Raw genomic sequence first — 20,702 nt, forward strand, 5'->3', positions numbered from 1 at the left:
GCACCCAAGTGTTGTTCACGGTGGCGGTAATGAGAATGTGGGAGCGAACCCTGAAGGGCAGGGCTCTCGACTTTGCAACAACTTTGGGAAGCAGCAGACGAAAGAAAGATCGATGGCGTTGGTGTGGTGTAATCGACAGCATTGGCCATGATGACCTCGTGACCTCGACTCGCCGGTTTGAGGGTTTCCACCGTTGAAGGGATGTCGCGCTTTGTTGAATTCTCTCGCGCGCGTGGATAAATTGTGATGGAGAGTTCCACATTTCCTCCACCCAACCGCCTGCCTCCCACCTCCTTCAAAAAACAATCTCACATTTTCACTTGTTTTTTTTTTCTCAACATGACATTCTAGATTTGCCACTCAAGACACTTTTGCACAAATACTGGTTATTTGGATCTTGAGTGCTTGTCCCGTGTCATTATCCACTTGCCAATCACGGCTGGGCAGAGCCGAAGGAAGAGCATCCACTCACAATCAGTGGGGACGAAGACAGATTTCCACGTGTTTTTGTTTTCAAGCTGTGTGACACACAGCAAGGACACAATGCCTGTCAACACGGCTCGATCGCATGGCCGGCTACGTACGTGCGATATGAAGTTCAACATACATACGGAGGTGCACCCAGCACACCACTCACTTGGCTTTTCTGACACCGTGAGAGGTTGCGTGTTTACACCGTTTACACTGTTGGAGCGGTGGCGCATTGGTTAGAGCACTTCGCTATGAAACCGGCGACCCGGGCTCGATTCCCCGCTCACGGCCAATAAGTGGAAAATAGTCGAACCGGTTCTGGGCTTCGACTCGGTCGACTCGTCCTTAAATGAGTACCTGGTGCGGTGTGTAAACATCGCCACTGGGGAGACAAAGGCGGCCGGGCGTGGTGCTGGCCACCCACTCCCTCGTTGTGCCGTGCCGGCCTTCATAGGTGCTCGCAAACAGCACTTGCCCCAACAGTCTGTTACAGGCTGCACAGCGGAATCTTTGGTATTTGCCTTGACAGACTGTACACACCTCCTCGTTGGATTGGAACCGCATGAGCGGGCACAAGATTATAATTGCTGTGGTGTACGGATCAGAAACGTGGGCGTGAATGAAGAAAATGAACAGAAAACTTCAGTGTGCGCAAAGAAGCATGGACAGACGCATGCCTTTGGATTACGTTGACAGACAAATGATGGCCAATGGTTGAGAATAATTGTAGAATGACAGCGACTGCTCAGAACACCACTGAGAGTACGTCCTCAGCAGAGACGGAGCAATGAACGCAGCTCGTTTGAAGGGAGCTTCGGTGGATTGGTGTTTTCTAAGTTATATTAAAGCTGTGCTATGGGCATCGTGCCAAGAGATAAAGGCATTTACACGCAGAACTCTCACAGATCGCGGTGCAGATATCGCCGTGGAAGTTGACCGTACAGAACTACTTCTGAAGTCGCTTCAACAGGCTTCCTTATCGACACGTAGATCACACTTTTCACAAATCACAACGAGAGTGTCGGTCACGTGTTAAACCGCAACTTCTCATTCTCAGAGCTGTAACAAGCCAACATTTATATTAAACTGGCAGCCCACACGTCCTTTGGATGAGGCATGAGACCGTCCATCCCTCACACCCTCCAGCCAGCAAAACTTGTTTTGTTTTGTTATCACACAGAGTACGGTAGCGGCGATTAGTGCGATCCTTTTATTGTGCGGTCCCAAGTGGCTGGGCTGAGACCATCGACTCGCTGCGCTGGAGAATACGACTCAAGCACAGGTGGCTCAGACCTGACTCCCTGCCACTTACCATGGACCCCCCCACCCAACACTCCTCCCACCACCTTTCTCAAGACAGCAAAGCTGCGTTCGGCGAGACGCAGGAGAGTGACGCGCCACTCATCTGGGACGTCTCCACATCCGCGGCGACATCGCCGATGGTGGCTCGGAGCGGGCGTGGCACGGGCACGCGAAACGGGGGGTCGATAGCGAGCATCCCGTGAAACAAACAAACACATTTTTTTTATTTCACCAATTTGCTTCGCCGCCATTGGCTGTGCGCGCGCGAGTCGCGCACCACCTGTGTGTGTGTGCGTGCGTGTGTGTGCGTGCGTGTGTGCGCGTGTGTGTGTGTGTGTGCGTGTGCGTGCGTGTGTGTGCGTGTGTGTGTGTGTGTGCGTGTGTGTGTGTGCGTGCGTGTGTGCGTGCGTGTGTGTGCGTGTGTGCGTGTTTGTGTGTGCGTGTGTGTGTGTGCGTGTGTGTGTGTGCGTGTGTGTGCGTGTGTGTGTGTGTGCGTGTGTGTGTGTGTGCGTGCGTGTGTGCGTGCGTGTGTGTGCGTGTGTGTGTGCGTGTGCGTGCGTGTGTGTGCGTGTGTGTGTGTGTGTGCGTGCGTGCGTGTGTGTGCGTGTGTGCGTGTGTGCGTGTGTGTGTGTGTGCGTGTGTGCGTGCGTGTGTGTGCGTGTGTGCGTGCGTGTGTGTGCGTGTGTGTGTGTGCGTGTCCGTGCGTGTGTGTGCGTGCGTGTGTGTGTGTGTGTGCGTGTGTGTGTGCGTGTGTGCGTGTGTGTGTGTGTGTGCGTGCGTGTGTGCGTGCGTGTGTGTGCGTGTGTGCGTGCGTGTGTGTGCGTTTGTGTGTGCGTGTGTGTGTGTGCGTGTCCGTGCGAGTTTGATTGCCGCTCAAGGCCAACGCCCAGCGAGACAATTGTCGGAATCGGCCGTCGGCCTCCCCTAGGTCGACTCGGCCCCAAATGAGTACCTGGGTGCGGTGTGTAAAATCATCGCCAGTAGGGAGACAAAGGCGGTAGGGCGCGGTGTTGGCCACCCAGCCCCTTCGTGTGCTGTTCCGGCCTTCATAGGTGCTGCTCGCTCTCAACAGTCAGGCTACACGGGGGGTCTTTGTACGCATCATCATCATCATCACCGTCATCATAATCAACAGCAACAGATTGTTATCAGCAGCAATACCAGGAGCACCATCATTATCATTATGATGATGATGATGGTCATCATCATCTGCAAAAGGCATAGAAGCATCATCATCAGTAGCAGGAATAGCATGAACACCATAAACATCATTGATAGCAGCATCATAATATTATAATCAACAGCAGCGTCATCAGCAGCAGCAACAGCACAGCAGCAGTGCGTCGGCTATTGCCTGCGGTGGTTTAACCTCGAATTCTTCCTCCCACCTCCGACCCAGTTCCTCCCAGGGAGTCCCTGACCTCAGCGGCAGTGCTGCCCAGAGAGCGAGCGGACGACGTGCACGTGACCCATTACGCGTGTGTGCAGTGGCAGCACGGGAAGACAGAATGATGTCAGAACGAAAAGCAGATGTGCTCCCGACTACCAGCTCATCCACTTGCTGCTTAGTCGCCTTGTATGAGGAGTAGGGTATAACATTTCAGATGGAGACATTCTTGAACAGTGTAGCACACGCTTGGGGGCCCAGTGGCTCGGAGGTCGGCGAGTTGAGCTGGTCCAGCCGAGATCCCGGGTTCGGATCCATACAGTCACCTGTGATTAATCCGGGATCTCAAATGGAGCGAGTCGATGGCCGTAGCCCGGCCACCAATGATTGCACACACATAAGCCATCACATTAAAACGTGGTTCCGCGCTACAGGTGAATTCAAGCTTGTGAGAGTTTTCAAAAATGTCGGTTTAATTGTCACGTGGCAAACCATACGCGCAGTGGCAGAGCCGGCGAGAACGCGATGTCCCCCTGGTCTGTGGAACAGAGGTCCCTTGAAAGCGTTCCCAGAGGTAGCTCTGCAACATACACTTCCTTCGGGCCGTTCTCTTAACGCGGAGGGTTGCAAATCATCTGTGAAAGATCCGAACGGGGACTTTGTCTAACGATGTGGCACGATTGGGGAAATAACGAGAGCGCAAGTGGGCGGGTGGGGGGTGGTGGGGGGTAGAAACAGTTTTGTTCGTTTAGCCGCGCGAGTCGCGGGAAACATTGCACCGTCCAAGAGGTTTGCGTGCTAAAAGTTGCGACTGGAACAAGACGCTTTGTGTGGGCTGCTCATTAAAACGGTACATATGTCGGCAAAATGAAGCGCCTTTAAAAATACAGCTCGTTTGATATCCCTCGGATCGTTTCGCCAGTATGTGCACTATTAGCATCCTTCATCAAGCAGGCCAGCTGTTAGCAGTAAGTTAAGATCATTATTCCACCCCCCCCCCCCCCGCGTTTCTCCTGCATCGCTGGCTGATGCGTTCCGTGCCGAGCGCAATTGCCCGGGGGTGGCTATCGTAATGAGACCTTCTAATTGACAGCCCCATCCCCACCGATGTATGTAGCGGCTGCGCTGGCGTTCGTCTGCGTGCCCTTCAGCTCTATGGCACCGGGCACCGATGCCGCTCTGTCCGTAGCGGGAGGGTGGGCCGCTAAGCGAGATGTTGGGGAGGGTACGAGACGGGTTGACAGAACGGGAAGCGATGAGCGACCTTGATGAAACTATCGGCTCCCACCCAAACCACGACCGCACCGCGAGCGGTCACCTTGAAGTCAAACTCACACTCGGTCCATTGATGTTCCAAGGTTTCAATCCCAGCCCAGAAGAACTCTTTGTCCCACTCCTCAAACAACTTGTTCAGGGCCGGCACGCCACTCTTCATTGTCACTAGAAAATTGCTTTTCTCCCGGGGCGATGATTTAGCTGTGGATACACGCGGAAAGCGCCGGGAGCTTTGTTGGTGTGCTGAGTACCTTCTTAGTTTCGCTCCAGATTTCGCTGAATTCCCCCGAAACATTCCTCAAGCGATTTAAGTTCATAATATCTGCGGGTGTTATTTTTTGTTCAGTTCAACGATTCCAAGATTATATCAAACACACAAATTGTAATCGCTATGAAATCTTTCTAACAAATGCTTCTCCCCCCCCCCCCACAACTATCTTGCGAATCGTGTTGTCCGTTGCGACGAGTGACAAATTAGCTTTCAGAACTCTCGCAGTGAGCAGTGCACCATCCTGTCTCAGATAACGTCCTGGGGAGGATGCAGTCACCAATTTACTTCTGAAGTCACTTCGATATTCTCACCAGGGCCACACCTTTTATACGTCACGTAGCAATCAAGTCAAACGTTTAATTATCACCACTTGCGTAATCCCAATGAATTTAAAAAAATCGATTGTTTAATATAATCGGTATTTTTGCTGGCACTCATTGAAACAGTTGACACGATGGTGCAAGCTTCATGACCCCTTCCCCCCCAAGCCTCTTGTCCACCCATCAGTACTCAATGTGTATGGTGGGGTAAAGTGTGGGTAACACAACCTTATCCAAGACGTCTGACCAGCGTGGAGGAGCAGGCCAAATGTCACGTGAGACAAACTATCCTTAGGGCGCCCCCTAGCTGAGGCCCTTCCACCAGCAGTGACGTGACCAAGTAATTGCGGGGCTGCCCCTTTAAAATTGCAGCCCAGGGTCCCAGCGCGCCAGCTCAGCGCTCTGACGTGGCATCAGATCTCCGAGTCACTGCGGCCACCACCAAATGTCACTTCAGACCGCACCGTTCACCCCGCGTCGCCGGGCCACTTCTATACCTTCGTCAGGCGCAGGGGTTTTCGATCAGCCCCTCCCCAGCGCGTGCGAGCGCGCGCGAGTTCTCTGGATGCAGCCGCTATTCTCAGCCTCCCGTGATGAAGCGGTGTGTGGTGGTTATGTAACACGGCAACCGCTATCAGATCTTAATTCTTTCAGCACTCTGTGGCCTGTGGATTCGAACCCTGCCCCCCCCCCCTTGCTCAACCCCAGTACACATGCAAACGTTGGGGCGACGTTGGGGCAACGTCAGATGCCGTCGGCCGAAAGTTGGTCCAATGTTGCCCTACGTTTGAATGTTTATTGGGTTCGGGCGGGGCACGGGCACGCGAAACGGGGGATCGATAACGAGCATCCCGTGAAACAAACTAATTTTTTTTTAAATCGCAGCAATTTGCTTCGTCGCCATTGGCTGAATGTGTGGCATTGCCGGGTGCGGTAGCGTAGCGGTTAGCGCGCTGCTCTGCGAACCTGGAGAGTTCGATTCCCGCTCACGGCTAACACCAGATTATCTGAACCGGTCCTGGTGTGGTGTGTAGACCAATAGGGAGGCACTTGCCCCAACAATGTATCTGACTATATGGGGGAGCTTGATCTTTGTGTGTCATCATCGTCGTCGTCGTCAGCCATAATCTATCATCTGCTGGATGAAAAAGGCCTCTCCAAGCCAAGAGATCAATTATCCCATTTTTGTCTTTAAGTGTTGTCAGCGAGCACCTATTCAGTGATGCACAACACATCATACTTTAACTAGTGGTATATTTAACGAATTGTGGGTTTAATTGTGTTCATAGTACGCAATGGATGGTGATAATTATTCAAGCAGAATAAAGGTTTGGCGAAAAATGATTCTAGTAATAAACAATATTCACCATTGAAAACCGCCCTTAAGATGAAGATTCAAACATCCTACATAAGTTCAATGTATTTGCATTAAGCACGGCTGCTGAGCAAGGGCCTGAAGGCCCAACATGCTAAACGGTCAGCAACAAACAGCACCGTTGACGTTGTAATGGATACGTTCTTTGAATTACGCAACGGTTGTAGTGACTTTGAGCGGTGGGGCAGTGGGAGGGCATTCTGAAGCCCAGCGGAGTCAGGGAAGTGGGAGAACGAGAAGTGTGGTGACCTGCAGTGCGGTGAGTGGGTGAGTGAGTGGGTGAGTGAGTGAGTGGGTGGGTGAGTGAGTGGGTGGGTGAGTGAGTGAGTGGGTGAATGAGTGGGTGGGTGAGTGAGTGAGTGGGTGAATGAGTGGGTGAGTGAGTGGGTGAGTGAGTGGGTGGTGGGTGAGTGGGTGGGTGAGTGGGTGAGGGAGTGAGTGGATGGGTGGGTGAGTGAGTGAGTGAGTGGGTGAGTGAGTGGGTGAATGAGTGAGTGAGTGGGTGAATGAGTGAGTGAGTGAGTGGGTGAGTGAGAGAATGAGTGAGTGAGTGAGTGGGTGAGTGAGTGGGTGGTGGGTGAGTGGGTGGGTGAGTGAGTGGGTGAGTGAGTGATTGAGTGGGTGAGTGAGTGAGTGAGTGGGTGGGTGAGTGAGTGAGTGAGTGAGTGGGTGAGTGAGTGGGTGTGTGAGTGAATGAGTGAGTTGTCGTGACCTGCAGTGCGGTGAGTGGGTGAATGAGTGAATGAGTGTGCTGTTGTGATCAGAAGTGCGGTGAGTGTGTAGATGAGTGAGTTAGTGATTGAGTGAGTGTGTTGTTGTCACCTGCAGTGAGGTGACTGCGTGGGTGAGTGAATGAGTGAGCGAGTGTGCTGTTGTGATCTGGAGTGTGGATGGGACGAATCAGTCTGACAGAGTCCTCGACAGAGGTGGACGTTTCAACGAGCAAAGTTCACGGGTACAGTAACCATAGCGATAGTAGAGCGAAAAGGAGGCGACTGACGGTTGAATAATTACGAATAGCATTTTGTATCCGTACAAAGTTGACCAATTTCCCCCAACTCTCACTCGACACACTTTGTATCCGACCGTATCTTTCTATCTATCCGTGCTGCTCTTTCAAGGAAGCGCTCATCCTCGTAAGCAAACAAAAAATACGTCTCCGTTTATGTTGCAGACCTTTAACAATTTTGTCCTTTTAGCGTCTCGTGGGTCAGCCACCACGCCCCGCCCCACAAGAAAGTCTGGTTCCAGCCGGGCCGCGCTGCCCTTTGTTTGACGGCGTCATGCTGCGTGGTGGCGGAAGGGGGTGGGAGGGGCTTGAGAGTCAGGTCAAACTTGTTCCAACGCCACAACTCCGCATCGCATCATCACCACCAACTCACTAATCTCACAATTGACGTGTTTTTTTTATTTAACCAGGTAAGGCCCATTGAGCTATACGGTATAGCTGTTTTCCAGAAGCTACCTGACCACAAATGATAGCGCAACGAAGAGGCTTATCACGTGACACATCTATAGCAGCCAATTATTCTAAGCACATGTTGACTCTTTATGTGGAAGGAAAAAAACCGGAGTACCCAGAGAAAAATCCACGCGACCACGAGGAGAGCGACACGCAAACTCCACATACACAGCAGGCGCCAGGGTCGTGACCGAACCCACGACCTCCTGCATACCGGGCGAGGTAGTTAACATGTCACCATAGCGAGAAAGAGACACGCAAACTCCACATACACAGCAGGCGTCAGGGTCAGGATCGAACCCACGACCTCCTGCATACCTGGCGAGGGAACTAACATCTCACCACAGCGAGAGAGAGAGACACGCAAACTCCAAATATACAACAGGCGTCAGGGTCAGGATCGAACCCACGACCTCCTGCATACCTGGCGAGGGAGCTAACATCTCACCACAGCGAGAGAGAGGGAAACGCAAACTCCAAATATACAACAGGCGTCAGGGTCAGGATCGAACCCACGACCTCCTGCATACCGGGCGAGGGAATTAACATCTCACCATAGCGAGAGAGAGAGACACGCAAACTCCAAATACACAGCAGGCGTCAGGGTCAGGATCGAACCCACGACCTCCTGCATACCGGGCGAGGGAATTAACAACATCGTCACCACCGTGGCGACAGGCGGAGGCGTCACGGCCCCAATGATGACGCGTCCCGGACGGAGCGCGTATTCGCGTGATGTCACCGCGACCCTCAAACTTTGTGAAAAGTCAGAGGCGTCGGGCGACATTTGCATAGCAGACGAATCGGACGGCTTGTCTCGGTCACTGGATTTCCAGTCTATAAGTGGAGAACATTTCTATTTGCATCCCTACGTGGCCGTTACAGCCACAGTCCCCCTTGTCCATCCGCTGCGGGGCCAGGGGCGCGGGCACCATTTGACCATACTTCACCACGCTGGTCAGTGCGTGTTAGTGAAGGCACGCCTCGGCACAGGGGAAGTCCATAAATGACGTCACGCACCTAGGGGGGGAGGGGGGGTCAGACATTTGTGACGATGTGTGACGAGGGGGGGGGGGGTTGAGAATGTGACGTCACATCAAAATGCGCAACTTTAAATAAATCTAGACAACACGTTCTACTTAATGAAATAGACTTTTTAATAAATGTTTTCTCCTACGATATCAGAGTGCAACGCCACATTAAATACGCACGACAGTGACAATAGTTTAAAGCGATTTGAACCATGTTTTATTTTCAAAATGGAAATATTGTTTGGGGGGGGGGCAGAGCTTTGTGACGTCATATTTGAGGGGGGGGTCTGACTTTTTGTGACGCGTATGACGAGGGGGGTGGGGGGGGTCAAACATCGTCCAAAATCGCGTGACGTCATTTATGGACGGCCCCACAGACATTGGGAGTGTAGATGTGTCTCGGGAAACAATGACGTCAGCTCCTATGGTAGGGACCCGCATATTACGAGTGATAACAATTCAATCCCACTCCTAATAATGCGATCAATTCATAAGACAGCCGATTAGTAAGCGTTGTCATGCAAATAGAACATGCCGATTCGTTTACGTGACAAGCCTTACAAGTTGGCTGTGTCGGGTGGTGGCGGGTTTAACGACACGTTTATATTTGCCCCTAACGTGTTAATTCGATCAATTGTTGCAATTCATGGTCGCGACTTCTATTTAAGTACAGTCGTCAACTCTTTTGTTTGATGATTTGAGTTAATGACAGCGCCTGAAGTGTCTGCGGGGGTGACATGAACCAAATCCACACAACGTACATGAATGGAAACACAATGAACATTCACCGATTATCTTCTTGGTTCTTTTGGTAAAGTCACGTAGAAGGGAAATAATAAAATAAGAAAAAATTAAACATGACAAAATAAAATTCTCACGACGTTTCGGCCACAACACAAGCAGCCGTCCTCAGGTGAAGACACAGAGCTGTCGGAAAGACAGCGCTCCAATGAACACTGCTAAGCTTGGCAGCGTATTTTAATCTGGGTGGGAGGAGAAGAGCGCCTTGACAAAGGAGTTTACATATCAACATAAGAATTTAGCATTGAATAAGCTGTGTTAATGTGAGAGAAAATTTCACCATATCAACAGAAGAATTTAGCATTGAATAAGCTGTGTTAATGTGAGAGAAAAATTCACCATATCAACAGAAGAATTTAGCATTGAATAAGCTGTGTTAATGTGAGAGAAAATTTCACCATATCAACAGAAGAATTTAGCATTGAATAAGCTGTGTTAATGTGAGAGAAAATTTCACCATATCAACAGAAGAATTTAGCATTGAATAAGCTGTGTTAATGTGAGAGAAAATTTCACCATATCAACAGAAGAATTTAGCATTGAATAAGCTGTGTTAATGTGAGAGAAAATTTCACCATATCAACAGAAGAATTTAGCATTGAATAAGCTGTGTTAATGTGAGAGAAAATTTCACCATATCAACAGAAGAATTTAGCATTGAATAAGCTGTGTTAATGTGAGAGAAAATTTCACCATATCAACAGAAGAATTTAGCATTGAATAAGCTGTGTTAATGTGAGAGAAAATTTCACCATATCAACAGAAGAATTTAGCATTGAATAAGCTGTGTTAATGTGAGAGAAAATTTCACCATATCAACAGAAGAATTTAGCATTGAATAAGCTGTGTTAATGTGAGAGAAAATTTCACCATATCAACAGAAGAATTTAGCATTGAATAAGCTGTGTTAATGTGAGAGAAAATTTCACCATATCAACAGAAGAATTTAGCATTGAATAAGCTGTGTTAATGTGAGAGAAAATTTCACCATATCAACAGATGAATTTAGCATTGAATAAGCTGTGTTAATGTTAGATAAAACTCCACCATATCAACAGAAGAATTTAGCATTGAATAAGCTGTGTTAATGTTAGATAAAACTCCACCATATCAACAGAAGAATTTAGCATTGAATAAGCTGTGTTAATGTTAGATAAAAATTCACCATATCAACAGATGAATTTAGCATTCAATAAGCTGTGTTAATGTTAGATAAAACTCCACCATATCAACAGAAGAATTTAGCATTAAATAAGCCGTGTTAATGTGAGATAAAAATCCACCGATTAATCAACGCGTCCCGGACGTTCGAGTGGACGACGACTGCATCGTAAGCCACGGAGTCAGAATCCAGGGCGCGAATGCAGGCCCCAAAAAAGACGAAAACAACAAAACGATGGCTGTCTGCGCCACCCGTCTGGCTGACGGCCACTGATGTTGGCCGAGATTATTATTATCATCATCATCCACGCTCCTGTTGGGCGAAGTGAAGTCACCCGTTCCTCGGTTTCTCAATCATCGCCACCCGCGCCTCGCACTGCAACGATCGGCAATAGTGAGGTCGCCTCTCTTGCGCAATGGGAAATTATTGCGCAATCTTTGGCGGAGACGACTTTTAAACAACTTTTATTGCCGCCAGCAGCAACGGCACTGGATGCGATTCCGATATGAAATACACAAAGTCACCAGAAAACAAACAGACGCTATAAATCCACGCGCCGTGGCGCTAAATGCAGCGCGCACAACACGAAAGAGAAGTCACGTGGTGAGAGAGAGCCCAGCGAAATTCATTTTTTTTAAAAACCCGGACGACTTTGCCGCAGCGTCTCGAGAAGAATCTCCTTCATAATTATTGTAGCCCGCGAGGTGGGCAGACGGCGGTGCGAAGAAATGGATTCTTGAATCCATCTGTGGTGGAGATTTGCGTGTAAACCCGCTCGTGCACGTGCGTTGGATCGGTGGAGACATCCCGACGCAGGGGACACACCACCAGAGGGATACGAATCTTACGACTCGGTTTAGAATTTTGCACGTGCAAATAAATGCACAGGCGTTATTAAGCGAAGAGCCTCTCGTAATTTAAATGTTGAATTACCCCGTTCAATGTTTGTCTACTTGAGATTGAATGCACGCATTAAAAAGCACAGCTTTTATGGGTACACATAAGCGCGTTCAACCGACAACTCTCTTGTGTAAATAACTAGCACGACTCTATTATTAGCACCAAAAAAGTGTTGTCAGCCGCACTGAAGCAAACGCAGCGCGGTTCGCACTGCGTTACGACACGCTGAACTTCATTCGAACCGTGCGTAGCCCACCGTGCTCATCGGAGGTGCGAAAGTTTCGGGCCGTCTTCTCGGACCTCACCACCCCCCCCCCCCGGTCCCTTTGCCCTGACGCGACACCCTCCTAGACGCACACATTTGCTGTCCTGGCCAAAAAAAAAAATCTGTTGCATTGCTCGTGGAGTTGACCTTCACGTCTTGTCTGTTGCAGCCTTGCAGACATCAACGGAACCCGTTGCCGCAGGGCAAAAGCCGTCGTCTTGTTCTCTACTTGTGGCTGCCATTCCGCAGTTAGTCAGTCTCACCCCAACAGCCGCTGGTGTTTTTTTAGAGAAGGCGCAATGTGGATTTTTTTTTGACAATTCAATTTTAGAAATGGGGGGTGGGGGGGGGAGCGGTGGCGCAGTGGTTAACGCACTGCACCGTGCACCCGAGTTCAATTCGCGGCCAATATCAACGGCGTGTGATATCCGACCTGGCCCTCTGGCTGGCTCATCCGCTGAACGGTGCCTGGATGGGTGAGCACCGTGCATAACAGGTGTTATAGGCTGTCGCTGGGGCTACAGCGCGGTCAACAATGGGCAATGCTTCTATGCCGCCAGCATCTACTCTCGCTCTCTCTCCTTCACCCCCCCCAGCCCCCTATTGACCGGTGTCGTGAAGCAGTCAAACAAATCCATCCCCGCCACTGATGCAGCGTGGAGGAGGGGCACTCATCCAGCAGTGGATTGACAAAGTGTCCGTAAACGATTACCATTCTTTCGAAATTAACGTTAGCCTAGTTAAAAATAATGGTGGGGTCGTTTGGGGGGGGATGTGGGGGGGGGCTTGGCAGAGTTATTTTTTGCTCTGGACCCGCGAATTCCCTTCGCGAAAGAAAGAAAACACACACAAACACACATGGGGGCAGCGTGCGCACTTAAGATGTTGCCCTTTAAACTGCGAACGTCTGCGGCTGCTGCTGCCCTCGCTGCAGACGTCGACGGGAGCCCCGTGACGACGCGACACCCCGTGACACCGCCGCACATTCACGACGAACCACCCCCCCCCCCCCCCCCGTTAAAGTTCACCAGCGTGAATTCACGGCCGATTGAGCAATTGACGCAATGAGTCTCGTCGCGTGTTTACTTTAAAGGGGGGGAAGAGAGAGAGAGAGAGGCGAGAGAGAGCGGCATGGGGGGGGGGGGGGGATAAATAAATAGCAGCCGGCTGGATTGCTCTCCCGAGGCGAAGAATGTCGATAAACAACAGCGGCTGCTCGAAATGTTGATGGGTAAATTGAGGTGGCGGTAAGCGCGAGAAGCGGCGCTTGCAGAGACGTGCGGCCCTGTGGTCACAAATGAAGCCAGCAAACCTGAGTTCAATTCCCTGCCACGGCTGCAACCGATTCCATCACATTTCCACCCCCCCCCTCCGCAACTTCCCACTCTGCCCCCACCGCTTCATCAACTCAACCCGACCAGCGTGGTGAAGTATGGTCGAGCAAGTGCCCCGTGCTTGATGCAGCGTGGGTAGGAATTTTCGCCAAGCAGCTGGTGAACAATTAGCCCGTGGGCCGGAGCTGAAATCGGTGCCGCTTAGTGTGGCACAACGTTAACTGTGACCATTCATTTCACACGGCGAATTCGAGTTCATCCTTTTACAACTCCACACATCTTCTTGGTTCTTTCGGTAAAGTCACGTAGAAGCGAAATAATAAAATAATAAAAATAAAACATAATAAAATAATTCTCACGACGTTTCGGCCACAACGCAAGCAGCCGTCCTCAGGTGAAGAACAGGTCTGTCGGAAAGACAGCGTCTTCACCTGAGGACGGCTGCTTGCGTTGTGGCCGAAACGTCGTGAGAATTATTTTATTATGTTTCATTTTTATTATTTTATTATTTCCCTTCTACGTGACTTTACCGAAAAAACCAAGAAGATAATCCCTGCAGTCACGAAAGCTTTAAATCGAAACTCCATACATGTCAAGCGGTAATCAAATAATTAACCGTTATTGGCCAAGTATTGAAATTGTAACGGGGTGTTTTATTTCTCTCTGTGCCCTCCTTTGGCTGCTGCTCCATAGTTAGTCTCACCCCAGAAGCAGTGGCGGTTTTGTATGGGAATGAGTAATTAATGGGAATGTGCCATTAATGGGAATGTGTAATGTATGGGAATATTCATTATTTGGGAATGAGTAATGGATGGGATGTGTAGTGAATGCAACTGCACGGAGGATTCACAATGCAAGGACAATTTAGGAGGACCTTGTAACGTTGGTAAGTTGGTTCACCTTACCAACATGACACTATGAACCGGCCGCCTGAGCTATATTCCTGGCTGTGGTGACATCAGTGGTGGGTGACCGCTGCCATGCCTACATCACCAACCTACACTGACCAGCGTACAGCGAAGTGTGGTCAAACAATCCCCACGACTGACATGGCGTGGGTAAGCCCACATTCAGCAGCGATTGAATGTATTTTTTCACGCACATGTATATGCAATGTTGAATTACGTGCGTATTGTTCTGCAGTTGAACGATTACATCCAGTCTCCCCGTCAAGATTCATTGGGCACAGCGTGTGCTGGCTCTCATGACTTTGCGCATTCCCTTCCCAATTTAGAATTGTGAGAGGGTTATTGGTTGTTCACGCGCGCAGTCTATTTTCACATCCGTGATTTCGTCAAAAGCCTCGTGTCGTCTCATATCGGTGGGCGGCACAGATTTACGTGCAACAAGGCGCTGTGAAGGTTTCTATTGCATCACGATGCGATGTATGTATGCCTGTACTGTATGTTGAACTTCTTTCGCACCGTGCGTGGCCAACCGTGCCAATCGGAGGTGCGGGGGAAAGACAACGAATTAAACACCAAAAGCCTTTCTAAAGAAATTGGTTTAAATCTTGATGATTTAAAAGTGTGATTAGCTCCAATGGCTTTCTAATATCGGCAGGAAGAGCGTTTCAGATGGCCACAGGAGCGCATCTGAAAGTGCGCGATGCGGTCACCGTCTTCTGTGACGACGACGATGATGATGAAGTTGAATGACTGAAAGCTGATGTTTGGGTGACTATGAACGATTGTGATCGAACAACTTTGATCATAAATGATTGAATGATGACGACGGCAGCGATGATGGGACCGAATGATGATGATGACTATGGTGATCACTGACCATACTGAAAGTGAATAATTATTATGATTTGATGATGATGATGATGATGATGACATTGATGAGGACGACGAGGACCACGACGACGATGACGAATGTCCGCCGCCTCTCTCACGTCCGCAGGATTCGCAGGAGGGCGATCGCCTCCCCGCTCGCTCCTCGGCCGCCCTCTCTCCCCCCGAGGCCCGAGTGGCCGTGAACGCGGCGGCACAGAAGCGGCAGCTCCTCAACCGAGAACTTGGAACCTTCAACTCATCCTCCTCCTCCTCGGTCTTCTCGTCGGCAGCCCATCCATCGCACCTCTTCGACAACGAAGCAGTGGCGGCGGCGGCTGCAATGTCACGCAACCACGCAACCTCCTCGACCACCACCACAACAACCACCACCACCGCCTCCGTTCTCAACCACGCGGCGTTCAGACCTCACGGCTCTCCGCGGTCATCATCGTCGTCGTCGTCGTCACCGCCTCCACCGTCACCGCCGTCGCACCGGGTCGGCCCCGACTTCCCGCGGGACCCTCGCCTCGACCTCTCCGCCCTGCCGGAGGCGGCGGCTCAGGCGCAGGCGGCGCGCAGGGCGCAGATCGCTCAGCTGTGCGCGCGCTACGGCGTCGGCGGCAGCGCGGGTAGCGGCACGGTGGCCCCCGTGTCTCCGCGCCAGGTGTCGCGCCTCTACGTGGAGGACCGCTACCGCCTGCTCTACTGCGAGGTGCCCAAGGTGGGCTGCACCAACTGGAAGCGGTTGCTCATGGTGCTGAGCGGAGCGGCGCGCAGGGCCGGGGAGGTGGCGCACGACGCGGCGCACTACGCCAACGGGCTGCGGAGGCTCGACAGCTTCGGGCGCGCCGAGGTGGAGCGGCGGCTCGCAACTTACACCAAGGTGGGTGGGGGGCGGCGCTCGTGGGGGGGAGGAGGGCAGGAGAAGCGGACGTCGGTCGCGACGAGGCTGTCCGTCTCTCGTGCTGAGATTCTGGAAAGTGACGATTTAATGTTTTCTAATTGGGTTTTACCCGTTTTTCTGGCAACAAAACTGACACCTTTTGCAAGGAATCATGCTTACATTAACCACAATACTTGCAGTCAAATGCAAACAAAAAACAATACTCCGATAATTTATGCATTGTCTTTGAAACTCATTTCAAACTGATTTCAAAGACAATGCATAAATTATCAGAGTATTGTTTTTTGTTTGCATTTGACTGCAAGTATTGTGGTTAATGTGAGCATGGTTCCTTGCAAAAGGTGTCAGTTTTGTTGCCAGAAAAAAGGGGAAACCCCTATTAGTATATTTTGGTACTGGCAAAGGAGGTCCCATGATCAATGTTTTCTGTTTATTTGACCAGGTAAGGCCCACTTAGCTGTGTGGCTCTTTTTCAGGAGCGACCTGGCTCTCACAAATAATAGCTCAACGAAGTGGCTCATCGCCTGGACATTTTTTGGCAGCCGAATAATCTAAACGCGTGATGTTGATTCTAAATGTTGAGGAGAGAAACTGGAGGACCAGGAGAAGAAAATCCACGTGACCACGGGGAGAGAGACACGCAAACTCCAAAAATGCAGTTTAACACGTAGGCTTTCGCGACCAATATGACCCAAAAAAAACCTCTATTATGGTCCAGATGTGCAGGCGTCAGGGTCGGGATCGAACCCACGACCTCCTGCATACCAGGTGAGGGAGCTAACATTTCCTAGCCACCGCGGCGCATTTCATTGAGAACGGAACGCAAAAATCTGACAGATTGTATGCGGGGGCCAGTAACTCACTATTTCAAGAGCCGCAAACGCACTGCGTGGCGAACACGAGAAAGGCGGCCCTTACTAAACGACGTCACTTAGCGGTCCTTAAAGAGCCGCACGGCGGGTTCGGAGCCGGGGGTTTGCCGACCCCTGGTCTGGACCTTAGCAACATCCCACACCGGCCAACGAATTGTTTGTTGAGTTACTCACTTCCACGGATACGAACTTATGGTGATGCTGATGATGCTGCAGCTGCGTTGGCAGCGGTGTGTGCACAAGCACCATTCACATTAAACAACAAAAAAGCTCAAGACGTCCGTCAATAAGACTGTGTGGCCTTAACGTTATAAATATATTATAGGCAATGACCCTTCTTCGAAGCATGTAGAGAGGCCAGATAGAATGGATAATAAGAGTTGGATAACCACATATGAAGTAAATGTGATTGTTGTCGAAGGTGTAATGGCGATTATCTTATTGATCAGCGTTATCGTTGTTGATGCCCTGAATTGTCAATTCATCTCTTGCTGCCGCCGCTGCTGATGTTGCATCTGCTGCTTCTGGCTCTGCTACTGCTCCTTCTATTTGCCTCTCCTACTGCCGCTTCCACTCCTCCTGGCTCTCCTGCTGCTGCTGATGTTGCATCTGCTGCTTCTGGCTCTGCTACTGCTCCTTCTATTTGCCTCTCCTACTGCCGCTTCCACTCCTCCTGGCTCTCCTGCTGCTGCTGATGTTGCATCTGCTGCTTCTGGCTCTGCTACTGCTCCTTCTATTGGCGTCTCCTACTGCCGCTTCCACTCCTCCTGGCTCTCCTGCTGCTGCTGATGTTGCATCTGCTGCTTCTGGCTCTGCTACTGCTCCTTCTATTTGCATATCCTACTTCTGCTTCCACTCCTCCTGGCTCTCTTGCTGCTGATGTCGCTTCCGCCGCTTCTGGCTCCGCCGCCGCCGCTTCTCCGCGGCAGGTCCTCTTCGTGCGCGAGCCGCTGGAGCGCCTCGTCTCCGCCTTCCGCGACAAACTCGAGCGCCCCAACCCTTACTACCAGCCGCTGTTCGGCCGCGCCATCCTCGCCCGCTACCGCGCCAACGCGAGCCGCGAGGCCCTGCGCTCGGGCGAGGGCGTGACCTTCCGCGAGTTCCTGCGCTACCTGCTGGACCCGCGGCGCCCCCTCGGCATGGACATCCACTGGGAGGCGGCGACGCGCCTCTGCCACCCGTGCGCCATCTCCTACGACTTCGTGGGCAAGTTCGAGGAGCTGGAGGGGGACGCCAACGACCTCCTCCGGGCCGTCGGCGTGCCGGACGACGTCACGTTCCCCGGGGAAGGCGAGGCGCGGGCGGCGCAGGTGCCGGCCGAAGCCGAAGAGGCCGCGGCGTTTCCCCAGACGCCTCCGTCGGGGGAACGCGCGGGCACGGGCGAGCGTGCCGACCGGGACGAGGAACCCGGGAGGGGTTCGACCGCCGGAGACGGAAACGGGACGGCGACGGTGGCCGCGGGCGAGGACGGCCGGGCGACGGGACGCAGATACCTGTCGGCGCTGTCGAGGCGGGAGAGGCAACGCGCCTACGACTTTTACTACCTGGATTACATCATGTTCAACTACTCCAAGCCGTTCGGCGACATTTACTAGCCCGCGTGGCCTCGCAAGCCGTGCGGCAGGCATTTACGCGTCGGGGAAGCAGCGACGAGCGCACAGCGGTGGCGGTGACAATTGCGGTTCGGATTTAAGGAGCATTATTGTGGATCTGTATTTAACCGGGATTTCCAAAACACAACAACAACAACTCTCGAGATTCACGTCTTCTTACCAAGAAGGCGGCAGTGGGACATCAGTTCCGCATGAACGCAACCGCATGTCAAGAGGCTGTACAAAAATATTATATATACTGTGTATATATATATGAGAACGGGTAGTGAGTCACAGGCAGAAGAGCCAAGCAAGGACTTGAGCCTGGACTTGGAACAGAGGCAGGGGTCGACAGCATGGATTGCTGGGAGGAAGTTTTCGGGCAGGGGGGGGGTCCGTGAGGGGGGGGGGTGCAGCACAGGAGAAGAAGCGACCGCCCCGCTGACGTTGACTACAGCCGCCAGTGGATGTACACGTGGCTTGTACGACGAAGGTTGACTGGGAGTAGGCGTCAAAATGTGAATCGTTCAACTACGCACTCAGTGTACGTGCGACGCATTCGATTGCACATTATTTACGAATCTAAAAAGATATCAGGTGTGCTTTAACCCCAACCGGACCGCCTACTGCGGTAAATCTGGTTCGGGGGTTGGGTATCGTCGTCAAAATATAGGCCACCGATGCAAATAGTGCACACCGAGAGAGGAGATATCCCACCACTCAGAAGGTTTAACGATAGACCTCATGCACGGTTCATTTACACACACACACACACGTGTCACACAGACACACACACACACATATACACACTGTGTACAGAGTCTGTGCTTGCGGTGGATTACAAGACTAGCGTCATTGAGTTTTATTGGTTCGAGTCGTTTCTTTATTTCCAGTGTTCCATATAAGTGCCATTTAAATTAACGTGCGCTAGGGAGATGACGATTGATGCTCCCGATGAAGATGATGATGACAAATGATGATGATCATGATCATCATGACGATGACCTCTGTTTGTCGCGATGATGACCTTTGCTGTTCTCGATGATGATGATGATGATGATGGTGATCATGAGTCTGGATATTGACATTTGCTTTTCATTGTGATGATGACCATCATCATGGTAACAAAGATTATATTTGCCACTCATGATGATCATGATGACAGTGATGAACTTGATGATGATGATGATGATGATTAATGGTCTTAATGATCGTTATTATGAGGCTCTCGGCTGCTCATGGTGATAATGATCATCATGTTATCACGATTCTCCTATTCACGATGTTGGGTTTTTTTTCTGAGTGATGATTACACCTGTGATACTGCAGTTGCATTCATTAAAGCGCTTATACCTGACAGCCACACACACATCTCTTGTTGACTTAACAGGCAATTGTTAACAGTGTAACGTGGCTCGTGTGTAGCCTATAGAAGCAATCCCATGATCAAACAGGGCCGCCCAGATAATCTCACACAATACGGCCTGGGAGACATCTCCAATCGCACGACACAACACCGCCGGGCACCTCCATCACCCCCATCACCCCCATCACCCGAAAATAACTCGTGCGCAAGAATGGACAGCTGTTTTTAACTGGTGTCACTCTTCAAGGTCATATGCATATGTAGAGGTGTCTGTCTTCTTGGGTTCAAAGTACATTTACCGGGCATTATGATTGCAGTAAAATCATAAGACAACCGAGCCATGCTTGCAGTGGTTAGCGCTCACCGCAATGCACCTGGAAACCCGAGTTTGAATCCAGGCCACGGTTCCGTAAGCGAATTACACACGAACCGGTTTACTCGTGTGGTTCATCAGCAGGGTCAGGCGTGTTAAACGCATACTGATGGTTACCCACAATTGGTGACATCACTCCATCTCCACAATGGAAATCATGGTAAATCGACCTCGTAGATTTTCCAGATTTTCCACCGTGAGGTGGTCAGTGGCGTGGACAGGGGAGGGGGGGTTCGAAAATATTTTCCATAGCTCAGCCCCAGACATCTCCGGCTGAAATAAATAAGGCCCTGGTTTCGCCCCATATGAATTGTATTGGGAGTGCACAATTAAAAAAACTATATATACGGCACCAGCTCTTAACGGATCACAGACACACACACTGGTGGAGTGTGTGTGTGACAAGACCTGGTTTGCAAACGTTGCGTTCAGCCCGCCCGTCTTGTTTAATATACATAAGT

General features: G+C 51.0%; 1 protein-coding gene across 1 annotated transcript in view; it reads left to right on the forward strand.

Annotated features, from left to right (window-relative positions):
• The window catches only part of LOC144941963 (carbohydrate sulfotransferase 8-like), a 111,876-nt gene extending 91,174 nt beyond the window's left edge, over nucleotides 1–20,702 (forward strand). The window contains exons 4-5 of the mRNA XM_078868524.1: nucleotides 15,262–16,017; nucleotides 17,840–20,702. Of these exons, the coding sequence (XP_078724650.1) occupies nucleotides 15,262–16,017; nucleotides 17,840–18,505 (1,422 nt within the window). The 3' untranslated portion in view covers nucleotides 18,506–20,702. The remainder of the gene's footprint in view (nucleotides 1–15,261; nucleotides 16,018–17,839) is intronic.

Source organism: Lampetra fluviatilis, chromosome 26 (genome assembly GCF_964198595.1).
Source record: "Lampetra fluviatilis chromosome 26, kcLamFluv1.1, whole genome shotgun sequence".
Taxonomy (NCBI): domain Eukaryota; kingdom Metazoa; phylum Chordata; class Hyperoartia; order Petromyzontiformes; family Petromyzontidae; genus Lampetra; species Lampetra fluviatilis.